The sequence below is a fragment of the Gobius niger genome (genome assembly GCF_951799975.1).
Source record: "Gobius niger genome assembly, contig: SCAFFOLD_63, whole genome shotgun sequence".
In the NCBI taxonomy this organism is placed as follows: Eukaryota; Metazoa; Chordata; class Actinopteri; order Gobiiformes; family Gobiidae; genus Gobius; species Gobius niger.
In genome coordinates this window covers 127473-142366 of record NW_027639196.1, presented here as the reverse complement: position 1 = coordinate 142366, position 14894 = coordinate 127473, and the positions used below count along the sequence as shown (strand labels likewise).

At 49.3% G+C, this 14894-nt stretch overlaps 1 protein-coding gene across 1 annotated transcript; it reads right to left on the bottom strand.

The window, feature by feature from the left end:
• Positions 1 to 6445: 6445 nt before the first annotated feature.
• Positions 6446 to 13383, bottom strand: ppp1r35 (protein phosphatase 1, regulatory subunit 35; the record flags this gene model as incomplete). Its single annotated transcript, XM_079583229.1, has 5 exons — positions 6446 to 6729; positions 10252 to 10342; positions 11990 to 12133; positions 13029 to 13139; positions 13357 to 13383. 5 exons carry the CDS (start codon positions 13381 to 13383, stop codon positions 6446 to 6448), a joined length of 657 nt encoding a protein of 218 aa, XP_079439355.1.
• Between the last annotated feature and the right edge of the window lie 1511 nt (positions 13384 to 14894).

Genomic DNA, 14894 nt, shown 5'->3' with positions numbered 1-14894 from the left:
GGGGAGTCCTTGCCTCAAGTGGAGGAGTTCAAGTATCTCAGGTCTTGTTCTCAGTGAGGGACGGATGGAGCGTGAGATGGACAGACGGATCGGTGCGGCGTCAGCAGTGATGCGGTCGCTGCATCGGTCTGTCGGCCCCGCCCTCACCTATGGTCATGTGATCCTCACCTATGGTCATGAGATCCTCACCTATGGTCATGTGATCCTCACCTATGGTCATGTGATCCTCACCTATGGTCATGTGATCCTCACCTATGGTCATGTGATCCTCACCTATGGTCATGTGATCCTCACCTATGGTCATGTGATCCTCACCTATGGTCATGTGATCCTCACCTATGGTCATGTGATCCTCACCTATGGTCATGTGATCCTCACCTATGGTCATGTGATCCTCACCTATGGTCATGAGATCCTCACCTATGGTCATGTGATCCTCACCTATGGTCATGTGATCCTCACCTATGGTCATGTGATCCTCACCTATGGTCATGTGACCCTCACCTATGGTCATGTGACCCTCACCTATGGTCATGTGATCCTCACCTATGGTCATGTGATTTGGGTCGTGACCGAAAGGACGAGATCGCGAATACAAGCGGCCGAGATGAGTTTCCTTCGCAGGGTGTCTGGGGGGGAGGAGCTCAGTGACCCGGGAGGAGCTCGGAGTAGAGTCGCTGCTCCTTCACGTCGAAAGGAGCAGCTGAGGTGGCTCGGGCATCTGTTCCGGATACCTCCTGGTCGCCTCCCGCGGGAGGTGTTCCAGGCATGTCCTAGTGGGACAAGGCCTCGTGGACCCAGGACACGCTGGTGGGACTATGTCTCCGAGCTGGAGGAGGTGTGGCCTCGGGGTCAGAACAGCTGGAGGAGGTGTGGCCTCGGGGTCAGAACAGCTGGAGGAGGTGTGGCCTCGGGGTCAGAACAGCTGGAGGAGGTGTGGCCTCGGGGTCAGAACAGCTGGAGGAGGTGTGTGTGGATCAGACGCTGCCCCCGCGACCCGGCCCCGGATAAAGTGGAAGAAAATGGATGGATGGAATTTCTTAAGATTTACAAACATTTCATCAGAATTGGACAAAAGGGGAAACTTTTTAGCAACAAAATGCGGTAAATTCCAACATGTTTTGTTTTTTTACAGTAAAACTCAATGACACTGATCAAAGTCTTTTAATGACATTTAAGGCCTTGATTTGGAAAAAACAAACATTTAAACGTGTTCAAATCCACAGTGTTCAGAGATAAAGCATCACAAACACAAACACACATTTAACATTTAAACATTTAAACATTTAACATTTAAACATTAAACATTTAAACATAAACACTGACTTTGTCCAGAGTCTTAAATCCCTTTGTTTCCCAGAGTGAGTGGGTTTAAGGAATGTCTCTCTGATTGGTCCACACGGTGAGTGGGCAGCCAATCAGAGCGGAGCGTGGGCTCGAGGTCAGGACTAAACCAGGTCCAGGACCAGACCAAGGACTAAACCAGGTCCAGGACCAGACCAAGGACTAAACCAGGTCCAGGACCAGAACAAGGACTAAACCAGGTCTGAACCAGGACCAGACCAAGGACTAACCCAGGTCTGAACCAGGACCAGGACCAGACCAGGGACTAAACCAGGTCCAGGACCAGACCAAGGACTAAACCAGGTCTGAACCAGGACCAGACCAAGGACTAAACCAGGTCTGAACCAGGTCTGAACCAGGTCTGAACCCGGACCAGACCAAGGACTAAACCGGGTCTAAAGACTCGAGACTTGGAGGATTTTATTTCGTCAAGACTCGCTCATTAGGCTAATGCTAATGGAGGCTAAAGCTAACAAGAGGACACGCCCTCCAAAGACTCCGCCCCTTCCTCCAAGGAACCTCAAACCCTTTGTCCAATCACGAGTCGTCGTGACCCCCGCAGTCCAATCAGAGAGAGCCCGGCCCGGCGGGAGCCAATCAGAACGCAGTCTGAGCGCGCTGCTGCGGCGCCGCTGCAGGTAACGTATCTGAGCTCAGCTTTACCCAAATCTATAAACCTTACAGCCTGAAGGCCAGAGGAGCGCCTCATATGAAGAGCTTTACCCAAATCTATAAACCTTACAGCCTGAAGGCCAGAGGAGCGCCTCATATGAAGAGCTTTACCCAAATCTATAAACCTTACAGCCTGAAGGCCAGAGGAGCGCCTCATATGAAGAGCTTTACCCAAATCTATAAATCTTACAGCCTGTAGGCCAGAGGAGCGCCTCATATGAAGAGCTTTACCCAAATCTATAAATCTTACAGCCTGAAGGCCAGAGGAGCGCCTCATATGAAGAGGATTCTTGTCGTGGGTTAGCACTTTGTTGATTTTTCATCTCTCGTTTATGTCGCCATTTTGACTCTTTTCAAAACCTGCTCGGCTGAGACGGAGCTGAAGAGGTTCATGTAACGATGTTGAAACTAAATATATGTTTAATCTAAATTAAAGCTGTAAGTGGTAAAAGAGTAAAGTCCTGTCCCTGAGGTCGGTCTGGACTCAGTCCTGTCCCTGAGGTCGGTCTGGACTCAGTCCTGTCCCTGTGGTCGGTCTGGACTCAGACCTGTCCCTGTGGTCGGTCTGGACTCAGTCCTGTCCCTGAGGTCGGTCTGGACTCAGTCCTGTCCCTGAGGTCGGTCTGGACTCAGTCCTGTCCCTGAGGTCGGTCTGGACTCAGTCCTGTCCCTGAGGTCGGTCTGGACTCAGACCTGTCCCTGTGGTCGGTCTGGACTCAGACCTGTCCCTGAGGTCGGTCTGGACTCAGTCCTGTCCCTGAGGTCGGTCTGGACTCAGACCTGTCCCTGTGGTCGGTCTGGACTCAGACCTGTCCCTGTGGTCGGTCTGGACTCAGACCTGTCCCTGAGGTCGGTCTGGACTCAGTCCTGTCCCTGAGGTCGGTCTGGACTCAGACCTGTCCCTGTGGTCGGTCTGGACTCAGTCCTGTCCCTGAGGTCGGTCTGGACTCAGTCCTGTCCCTGTGGTCGGTCTGGACTCAGTCCTGTCCCTGAGGTCGGTCTGGACTCAGTCCTGTCCCTGAGGTCGGTCTGGACTCAGTCCTGTCCCTGTGGTCGGTCTGGACTCAGACCTGTCCCTGAGGTCGGTCTGGACTCAGTCCTGTCCCTGAGGTCGGTCTGGACTCAGACCTGTCCCTGTGGTCGGTCTGGACTCAGTCCTGTCCCTGAGGTCGGTCTGGACTCAGTCCTGTCCCTGAGGTTGGTCTGGACTCAGTCCTGTCCCTGTGGTCGGTCTGGACTCAGTCCTGTCCCTGTGGTCGGTCTGGACTCAGTCCTGTCCCTGAGGTCGGTCTGGACTCAGTCCTGTTCCTGAGGTCGGTCTGGACTCAGTCCTGTCCCTGAGGTTGGTCTGGACTCAGTCCTGTCCCTGAGGTCGGTCTGGACTCAGACCTGTCCCTGAGCTGTCCCTGTGGTCGGTCTGGACTCAGACCTGTCCCTGAGGTCGGTCTGGACTCAGTCCTGTCCCTGAGGTTGGTCTGGACTCAGTCCTGACCCTGAGGTCGGTCTGGACTCAGTCCTGTCCCTGAGGTCGGTCTGGACTCAGTCCTGTCCCTGAGGTCGGTCTGGACTCAGTCCTGTCCCTGTGGTCGGTCTGGACTCAGACCTGTCCCTGAGGTCGGTCTGGACTCAGTCCTGTCCCTGAGGTTGGTCTGGACTCAGACCTGTCCCTGAGGTCGGTCTGGACTCGGTCCTGTCCCTGTGGTCGGTCTGGACTCAGTCCTGACCCTGAGGTCGGTCTGGACTCAGTCCTGTCCCTGAGGTCGGTCTGGACTCAGACCCGGGACTTTCAGACTCAGATTAACCCAGTGTTTGTTTTCAGCTCGTCCTGCAGCTCCTCCATTGACACCAAGATCCAACAAGCTCTGGTGAGTCTGACGACCAGGACTGGACCAGGACTAAACCAGGACTGACCCTGGACTAAACCAGGACTAAACCAGGACTAAACCAGGACTGGACCAGGACCAGGACTAAACCAGGACTAAACCAGGACTGGACCAGGACCAGGACTAAACCAGGTCTATGTGTCCTAGGACTTGGTGAAGACTCACCTGAGGACAGCCGTCCGTGACGAGGTCCAGGTCCTGAGAGAAACAATCAAAGACCTGCAGAACCAGAACCAGCTCCTCCAGCAGGAGAACCGTCTCCTGAAGACCATCACGCACTGACCTCTGAACCCCCGAACCCAAACCCTAAACCCCCCTCACCCATACGCCATCCAGAACCCCGACCCGTCTCCTGAAGACCATCACGCACACGCACTGACCCCTAAACCCCCGAACCCTAAAACCCTAAACCCCCCTCACCCATACGCCATCCAGACCCAGACCCGGCTCCTGAAGACCATCACGCACTGACCTCTGAACCCCCGAACCCTAAACCCTACCCCCTCACCCATACACCACATCCAGAACCCAGAACCCCGACCCAGACCCGGCTCCTGAACTTAAGTTCTGGCACCGTTACATGGATCACTTTGACACCTCGACTTCAACGATATTTTCCGGGACCTAAACAAACACATTTGTCGCCTCCAGAAATGTGTGAAAAACCAAATGAGAACAAAATGGTGGAAAACATTGAGCAAAAGTCATTTCTTTGAGCTGAAACAACAAAGTCTCTTCTTTTATAAACAGCAGGACCATCTTTGTGTCGAAACTGTGAAGGACCAGAGCAGCCAATCAGGAGTCAGGTCGACTTATCACTTTTATCCTACTGTACTTTTACTGAGTATTAAAGTAGTACTTACGTACTCGAGTAACTGTGACTGAGGACGTCCCGCCTCTCTGGGAAAGCATGAGGCGCGACTGCTCTGGACAGAACAATCCCAAACCTCAGGGAAAGTGGAAAACGATGTTAACGTTACGAGACTGACCGAGACCGACCAGCACATTACAATAGACTTGTTTTAAAAGGATTGATCTTTGTGCAAAATTACCATCGACACATTTGTAACTAAACTAACTAAATAACCCTGAACTGGAGCCTTTACCTCGTTCTGGACCACACACGTGAGCAGGTTTGGTTTGGCAGCGGCTCCTGTTTCTGTGTAGTTTGAGGACATTTGTTCCGATGATTTCAGAGATTGTGATGATTAGAGTCAAGTCGCTCTTTCGTTTGCGCCGGTGTTTCCCCTTTTACACGGGGCTGGGGTCACTTCGACCGCAGTCCGACCGTGAGGACAACCCTGACCCGAAGCAGCTCCTGAAGACCATGCTGACCCCTAAACATCAAACCCCTAACCTCCTAACCTCCTAACCCCCCCCATACCCCACACACCCAGACCCCTGAAGACCATCTCACACCATGCTAACCCCTAAACATCAAACCCCTAACCTCCTAACCTCCTAACCCCCCCCAGAACCCCACACACCCAGACCCTGAAGACCGTCTCACCATGCTGACCCTTAAACATCAAACCCCTGACCTCCTAACCCACCCAGAACCCCACACACCCAGACCCTGAAGACCATCTCACCATGCTAACCCCTAAACATCAAACCCCTAACCTCCTAACCTCCTAACCCCCCCCATACCCCACACACCCAGACCCCTGAAGACCATCTCACCATGCTGACCCTTAAACATCAAACCCCTGACCTCCTGACCCCCCCATACCCCACACACCCAGACCCTGAAGACCATCTCACTCACCGACCTCTGAACCCTGAACCACTGACCCAGGACTAACCCTAAACCTGAATGACTGAGACTAAACTTGATTTTAAACGGGACCATCTTTGTATTGAAACTGTGAACCACTGGAGCAGCCAATCAGGAGCCTGTTACCACGGCGATGTGAATGAATATGTTATTGTGATAAAACATGAATAAACTTTGTTGAATAAAAGTCTTTAATAATAAAACAATATGGTGTTATAGTTTTTACAGACACAGCCCTCCAAAATAAGAGTCTGACTCAGCCTCCAAAATAAGAGTCTGACACAGCCTCCAAAATAAGAGTCTGACACAGCCCTCCAAAATAAGAGTCTGACACAGCCCTCCAAAATAAGAGTCTGACACAGCCTCCAAAATAAGAGTCTGACACAGCCTCCAAAATAAGAGTCTGACACAGCCCTCCAAAATAAGAGTCTGACACAGCCTCCAAAATAAGAGTCTGACACAGCCCTCCAAAATAAGAGTCTGACACAGCCTCCAAAATAAGAGTCTGACACAGCCTCCAAAATAAGAGTCTGACACAGCCCTCCAAAATAAGAGTCTGACACAGCCTCCAAAATAAGAGTCTGACACAGCCTCCAAAATAAGAGTCTGACACAGCCCTCCAAAATAAGAGTCTGACACAGCCTCCAAAATAAGAGTCTGACTCAGCCTCCAAAATAAGAGTCTGACTCAGCCCTCCAAAATAAGAGTCAGACACAGCCTCCAAAATAAGAGTCTGACACGGCCCTCCAAAATAAGAGCTCAGTCTGGATCAAGCGTTCCACTGCTGCTGTTTCTGGAACAGACTAAAGGGGGCGCTGTGGGGGCGGGGCTTCAGGTAGGGGGCGGGGCTGGGAGGCAGGGGGAGGGGCGTGTGGTAGAGGAGGTCAGAGGTCAGCGGGAGGAGGGAGGGGCCTGCGGAGGGAGGGGGCGTGGCTTTCGGAGCAGCGGCCAATGGGAGCCTCTGAACCGCGGCGTCTCTGATCACATGACCCTCTGGCACGTGCACGCTCACGAGCGCCGAGTACAGCCGTGCACGTGACGGGAAGGAGACGCCTAGGAGACAAGGAGACGAGGAGTTAGGAGACGAGGAGACGAGGAGTTAGGAGACGAGGAGTTAGGAGACGAGGAGTTAGGAGACGAGGAGACGAGGAGTTAGGAGACGAGGAGACAAGGAGACGAGGAGTTAGGAGACGAGGAGACGAGGAGTTAGGAGACGAGGAGACAAGGAGACGAGGAGTTAGGAGACGAGGAGTTAGGAGACGAGGAGTTAGGAGACGAGGAGACAAGGAGACGAGGAGTTAGGAGACGAGGAGACGAGGAGTTAGGAGACGAGGAGACGAGGAGTTAGGAGACGAGGAGACGAGGAGTTAGGAGACGAGGAGTTAGGAGACGAGGAGTTAGGAGACGAGGAGTCAAGGAGTTAGGAGACAAGGAGACGAAGAGTTAGGAGACAAGGAGACGAGGAGTTAGGAGACGAGGAGACAAGGAGACGAGGAGTTAGGAGACGAGGAGTCAAGGAGTTAGGAGACAAGGAGACGAAGAGTTAGGAGACGAGGAGTTAGGAGACGAGGAGTTAGGAGACAAGTTTAATGCTAGTTAGTGCTAGTTAGTGCTAGTTAGTGATAGTTAGTGATAGTTACCTTGTGCAACTCGCTGGTTGATTTGTTTAAGGAACAGGCCAGCGTTTTTACACACTGAGATATGTTCTTACCTAACCTTAGTGGAGTTAATATCTCCCCGTCTGGTCTTTGTCCGTGCGCTCACACATACGCAGCCTCTCCCACATGTCATATAGCTCCGAAAAAGCTCACGATAGAAGCTACCAAGCTCTTCCACGTGTTCCCTATTTAAATAAAGTTACGTCAAGTGTTTTCATGCCAAGTATATTTTACATAAGTTACATTTCTGTGTAAATATACTTGGCATGAAAACACTTGACGTAACTTTATTTAAATAGGGAACACGTGGAAGAGCTTGGTAGCTTCTATCGTGAGCTTTTTTGGAGCTATGTGACATGTGGGAGAGGCTGCGTATGTGTGAGCGCACGGACAAAGACCAGACGGGGATATATTAACTCGTCTAAAGTGAGGTAAGAACATATCTTAGTATGTAAAAACGCTGGCCTGTTCCTTTAATGCTAGTTAGCGAGAGTTAGCGAGAGTTAGCGAGAGTTAGCGAGAGTTAGCGAGAGTTAGCGAGAGTTAGCGAGAGTTAGCGATAGTTAGCGAGAGTTAGCGATAGTTAGCGAGAGTTAGCGAGAGTTAGCGAGAGTTAGCGAGAGTTAGCGAGAGTTAGCGAGAGTTAGCGAGAGTTAGCGATAGTTAGCGATAGTTAGCGATAGTTAGCGAGAGTTAGCGAGAGTTAGCGATAGTTAGCGAGAGTTAGCGAGAGTTAGCGAGAGTTAGCGAGAGTTAGCGAGAGTTAGCGAGAGTTAGCGAGAGTTAGCGAGAGTTAGCGAGAGTTAGCGAGAGTTAGCGAGAGTTAGCGAGAGTTAGCGATAGTTAGCGAGAGTTAGCGAGAGTTAGCGAGAGTTAGCGAGAGTTAGCGAGAGTTAGCGATAGTTAGCGAGAGTTAGCGAGAGTTAGCGAGAGTTAGCGATAGTTAGCGATAGTTAGCGAGAGTTAGCGAGAGTTAGCGAGAGTTAGCGAGAGTTAGCGAGAGTTAGCGAGAGTTAGCGAGAGTTAGCGAGAGTTAGCGAGAGTTAGCGAGAGTTAGCGAGAGTTAGCGAGAGTTAGCGAGAGTTAGCGAGAGTTAGCGAGAGTTAGCGAGAGTTAGCGAGAGTTAGCGAGAGTTAGCGAGAGTTAGCGAGAGTTAGCGATAGTTAGCGAGAGTTAGCGATAGTTAGCGATAGTTAGCGATAGTTAGCGAGAGTTAGCGAGAGTTAGCGAGAGTTAGCGAGAGTTAGCGAGAGTTAGCGAGAGTTAGCGATAGTTAGCGATAGTTAGCGAGAGTTAGCGAGAGTTAGCGATAGTTAGCGATAGTTAGCGATAGTTAGCGAGAGTTAGCGAGAGTTAGCGATAGTTAGCGATAGTTAGCGAGAGTTAGCGAGAGTTAGCGAGAGTTAGCGAGAGTTAGCGATAGTTAGCGAGAGTTAGCGAGAGTTAGCGAGAGTTAGCGAGAGTTAGCGAGAGTTAGCGAGAGTTAGCGAGAGTTAGCGAGAGTTAGCGAGAGTTAGCGAGAGTTAGCGAGAGTTAGCGAGAGTTAGCGAGAGTTAGCGATAGTTAGCGATAGTTAGCGAGAGTTAGCGAGAGTTAGCGAGAGTTAGCGAGAGTTAGCGATAGTTAGCGATAGTTAGCGATAGTTAGCGAGAGTTAGCGATAGTTAGCGAGAGTTAGCGAGAGTTAGCGAGAGTTAGCGAGAGTTAGCGAGAGTTAGCGAGAGTTAGCGAGAGTTAGCGAGAGTTAGCGAGAGTTAGCGAGAGTTAGCGAGAGTTAGCGAGAGTTAGCGAGAGTTAGCGATAGTTAGCGATAGTTAGCGAGAGTTAGCGAGAGTTAGCGATAGTTAGCGAGAGTTAGCGATAGTTAGCGAGAGTTAGCGAGAGTTAGCGAGAGTTAGCGAGAGTTAGCGAGAGTTAGCGAGAGTTAGCGAGAGTTAGCGAGAGTTAGCGATAGTTAGCGAGAGTTAGCGAGAGTTAGCGAGAGTTAGCGATAGTTAGCGAGAGTTAGCGAGAGTTAGCGAGAGTTAGCGAGAGTTAGCGAGAGTTAGCGAGAGTTAGCGATAGTTAGCGATAGTTAGCGATAGTTAGCGAGAGTTAGCGATAGTTAGCGATAGTTAGCGATAGTTAGCGATAGTTAGCGAGAGTTAGCGAGAGTTAGCGAGAGTTAGCGATAGTTAGCGATAGTTAGCGATAGTTAGCGAGAGTTAGCGAGAGTTAGCGATAGTTAGCGAGAGTTAGCGAGAGTTAGCGAGAGCTAGCGAGAGTTAGCGAGAGTTAGCGATAGTTAGCGATAGTTAGCGATAGTTAGCGAGAGTTAGCGAGAGTTAGCGATAGTTAGCGAGAGTTAGCGAGAGTTAGCGAGAGTTAGCGAGAGTTAGCGAGAGTTAGCGAGAGTTAGCGAGAGTTAGCGAGAGTTAGCGAGAGTTAGCGAGAGTTAGCGAGAGTTAGCGAGAGTTAGCGAGAGTTAGCGATAGTTAGCGATAGTTAGCGAGAGTTAGCGAGAGTTAGCGAGAGTTAGCGAGAGTTAGCGATAGTTAGCGATAGTTAGCGATAGTTAGCGAGAGTTAGCGAGAGTTAGCGATAGTTAGCGATAGTTAGCGATAGTTAGCGAGAGTTAGCGAGAGTTAGCGAGAGTTAGCGAGAGTTAGCGAGAGTTAGCGAGAGTTAGCGAGAGTTAGCGATAGTTAGCGAGAGTTAGCGAGAGTTAGCGAGAGTTAGCGAGAGTTAGCGAGAGTTAGCGAGAGTTAGCGAGAGTTAGCGATAGTTAGCGATAGTTAGCGAGAGTTAGCGAGAGTTAGCGAGAGTTAGCGAGAGTTAGCGATAGTTAGCGATAGTTAGCGAGAGTTAGCGAGAGTTAATGATAGTTAATGATAGTTAGTGATAGTTAGTGCTAGTTAGTGATAGTTAGTGCTAGTTACCTTGTGTAACTCGCTGGTTGAGCAGACTCTGTGTTCTCTCGTTTTTACCCAGAGTTTCTTTCACAGCTTTAGCCGCATCCCACTGCGCCTCCTGCAGGACGGACACAGTATTACAACAACTACAAGGTTATTATGGCACAGGTGAGGGAGGCACAGGGGTGAGGGAGGCACAGGTGAGGATGGCACAGGTGAGGATGGCACAGGTGAGGATGGCACAGGTGAGGATGGCACAGGTGAGGATGGCACAGGTGAGGGAGGCACAAGTACAGTATTTGCATTATTCTCAATATTATTCTCTCTCTCATTTGTATTAGTGGGATAAGAGCCTTGGTGTTGAGGAGCTGATGACTCTGAATAAATCATTCTCCTCTCAGACTTTTCCGCACGAGTTTTAAAGAGGGCGTGTTCTGCTTTAAAGAGGGCGTGTTCTGTTTTAAAGAGGGGGTGTTCTGCTTTAAAGAGGGGGTGTTCTGCTTTAAAGAGGGGGTGTTCTGCTTTAAAGAGGGGGTGTTCTGCTTTAAAGAGGGCGTGTTCTGCTTTAAAGAGGGGGTGTTCTGCTTTAAAGAGGGCGTGTTCTGCTTTAAAGAGGGGGTGTTCTGCTTTAAAGAGGGGGTGTTCTGCTTTAAAGAGGGGGTGTTCTGCTTTAAAGAGGGGGTGTTCTGCTTTAAAGAGGGGGTGTTCTGCTTTAAAGAGGAGGTGTTCTGCTTTAAAGAGGGGGTGTTGTGTTTAAAGAGGGGGTGTTCTGCTTTAAAGAGGGGGTGTTCTGCTTTAAAGAGGGCGTGTTCTGCTTTAAAGAGGGGGTGTTCTGCTTTAAAGAGGGGGTGTTCTGCTTTAAAGAGGGGGTGTTCTGCTTTAAAGAGGAGGTGTTCTGCTTTAAAGAGGGGGTGTTGTGTTTAAAGAGGGGGTGTTCTGCTTTAAAGAGGGGATGTTCTGCTTTAAAGAGGGGATGTTCTGCTTTAAAGAGGGCGTGTTCTGCTTTAAAGAGGGGGTGTTCTGCTTTAAAGAGGGGGTGTTCTGCTTTAAAGAGGGGGTGTTCTGCTTTAAAGAGGGGGCGTTCTGCTTTAAAGAGGGGGTGTTCTGCTTTAAAGAGGGGGTGTTCTGCTTTAAAGAGGGGGTGTTCTGCTTTTGTCAGTCCCACAGCACCAGTCTATATCTCACTACAATGATGACAAACCTTCTGCTGGTCTGTAAATGCAGTAAATTAGAATAACTGCCTTGTATAAAATGGCTGTAGTGAATGTCTTGAAATAGGCCTCTGTCTCTTTAAGAACCTCTGAGCCTTTAGACACGCCCCCTCCACACGCTGTCTGTGGCATCAGTGGGGAGGGGGTTCTGCTGAGGAGCAGTGGTTGGTTACTCGGCTGGTGACCAAAGCTCGGAGGCGTCTCCAGGAGGTGGGGGCGTTCCTAGGAGGACTCAGGCAAACCTATCCCTAAAATGGCCGCCATCAGAGTTTTTACAGATTACTCAGAAATACGTGAATGTGCCAAGGCAACACTTCAGCCATGTTTTTAATGAGGGGGTGACAGAATAACAGGATGGAAAGCTTGAAAAAGTCCATTTTACAGAATACCTTTAAAACATTTCTGTTGCAAAAGTCGATCATGTTTAGTTTAGATCCGTTTGTCCTGAAATCCCACAAACAACGGAAATAATGGTTCACTGTAAACATCGTCAACTGCCAATCAAGGGGACATCGCCCAACCCTAGATGGCACAGGGGTTAGGATGAAACACACCTGCACAGACTGAAGCTCCGCCCTCAGCGCCAGAGTGCTGTGTAGCTCCGCCCCCTCGGGACACTCTGGGAGCTGATTGGACGACTCGACGACTGCAGAGCTGCTACCATGGAGACAGACGGTCCTTCTCTGCTCTGGGATTGGCTGGTTTAGAGAGGGGGCGGAGCCAGAGGGAATAAACATGATGTCACAGCTTCAAACATTTGTTTTGAAAATAAAGTATTTAAACAGCATCAAATTTGACTCAGGCTTTGACTTACCTGTGTGAGGGGGCGGGACTTATATACTGTTCTGGTCTTACCTGTGTGAGGGGGCGGGACTTATATACCATCCTGGTCTTACCTGTGTGAGGGGGCGGGGCTTATACACTGTTCTGGTCTTACCTGTGTGAGGGGGCGGGGCTTATACACTGTTCTGGTCTTACCTGTGTGAGGGGGCGGGGCTTATACACTGTTCTGGTCTTACCTGTGTGAGGGGGCGGGGCTTATATACTGTCCTGGTCTTACCTGTGTGAGGGGGCGGGGCTTATACACTGTTCTGGTCTTACCTGTGTGAGGGGGCGGGGCTTATATACTGTCCTGGTCTTACCTGTGTGAGGGGGCGGGGCTTATATACTGTCCTGGTCTTACCTGTGTGAGGGGGCGGGGCTTATACACAGTTCTGGTCTTACCTGTGTGAGGGGGCGGGGCTTATACACTGTCCTGGTCTTACCTGTGTGAGGGGGCGGGACTTATACACTGTCCCGGTCTTACCTGTGTGAGGGGGCGGGGCTTATACACTGTCCTGGTCTTACCTGTGTGAGGGGGCGGGGCTTATATACTGTTCTGGTCTTACCTGTGTGAGGGGGCGGGGCTTATACACTGTCCTGGTCTTACCTGTGTGAGGGGGCGGGACTTATACACTGTCCCGGTCTTACCTGTGTGAGGGGGCGGGGCTTATACACTGTCCTGGTCTTACCTGTGTGAGGGGGCGGGGCTTATATACTGTTCTGGTCTTACCTGTGTGAGGGGGCGGGGCTTATACACTGTCCTGGTCTTACCTGTGTGAGGGGGCGGGGCTCTGCTGTGATTGACAGGTCCAGGAGAGGACAGGGCGACAGAGACGAGTCCAGACTCAGAGGACGAGGGACGGACGAGAGCGGACTCTCCATCTGAGACACAGAAGAGGAGGATTAACACCAGCAGAACGTCTGAGGAGCAGAACGTCTGAGGAGCAGAACGAGGAGCAGAACGTCTGAGGAGCAGAACGTCTGAGGAGCAGAACGTCCGAGGAGCAGAACGTCTGAGGAGCAGAACGTCTGAGGAGCCTCTAACGAACTCTACCTCTTCACAAACCCGTCTTCTCCTCGGGTCATTCACAGACTTTACCTCCTCGTGTCCTGAAGGCTCCGCCATGACGCTATAATCCAAATATGGTCATTTCCTCCTGAGAGCTTCACGGCTGCTTTTCTCTAAATCCCATAAATCTAAATCTCAGCCTGATTTATTCAGCTTTGCACCAAAAAAAACCTGTTTTGTTCACAGATGTTTCACTGAAGATTATCTTATTCTAAAAATCTTTATTAGGGTTAGGGTATGTCAATGAATATTATTATTACATTAGAATTTTTATATAAAAACATAAAATGACTGAAAATAATGAACTTTTATAGAGAATTGTAAATATTATAAATAAACCTTTAGGGGAGAGTGGGTTCAGCTGAAACACCGTTATATGGTTTATTTTTATGTGAGATCATAGATTTGATCTTTACATGATTTGAAAACTTAACGGAACAAAAAAATGGCAGTAAAATAAACCACTTCATATGAAAAAGTGTTTCAACACATGTTTGTCTTCATGTTGATCCACTTGCTCGATTTAAAGCAGATTTAAAGTTTAGGCTGATTCATTCTTAAAGGAACAGGCCGGTGTTTTTCCACACTGAGATATGTTCTTCCCTGAGCTGTGACGAGTTCTTTAGGACCTGTCTGATCTTCAGTCACGTAAACACAGCGCAGACGGCGTTAGCATTTAGCCTCTCCCTCTCTCCTCTATAGCTCCAAAACAGATCAAGATAGAAGCGTTTTCCCTATTTAAATATGGTTACGTGAAGTGTTCCACTACAAAGTATAACTAGAAATGCAATGGCTGTGCCATTGCGATTGACTGCGGAATTGCGGGAAGCGAATGCAGAAATTGCATAAACTGTTCAAATTGCATAAATTGCTTAATTTGCATAATCTAATTTGCATAAACTGGTAAAATGCATAAAATGTCATGTTGCATAAACTGTATAAACTGCATAAAGTGGTAAAATGCATGAATGGGTTAATTTGCATAAATTATGTAAATTGCATAAGCTCTTTAAAATTCATAAATGCTAAATGGCATAAACTCTTAAGTTGCAAAAATGCTTTGAAATGCATAAAGTGGTAAATCTCATAAAGTGGTTAATTTGCATAAATTGTTAATATTGCATAAACTTTTATATTCCATAAACTGGTCAAACTGTTGAAATGGCCTCAGTGCTTGATTGGCAGAAGCACAAATGGCTGAAAGTCCTGGAGTTTCCCCATTGGCTGGATTCCCCCATACACACTAATGCAAACATTTCAAACTCTCGTATAAAAAAACTGGAAATCTGCAGAAGGACAATTTTTTCTCAAAACCCACAAGTTGCAGAAGCTGAATCTGCACAAAGTGCAGAAATTGCATAAAATGCAGAAAAAAGTGCAGAAAAGCATGGATTTGCAGCAGCCCCATTATAAGTCAATGGGAAAAATCTCCGACATTTTGGCCGATTGCGGAAAAAGCGTAAGTTGCAGAAGTCCCAAAAGTAACAGCACCTTCTCCTCAACATGAGGAACTAAAGTAACAGCACCTTCTCCTCAACATGCGGAACAAAAGTAACAGCACCTTCTCC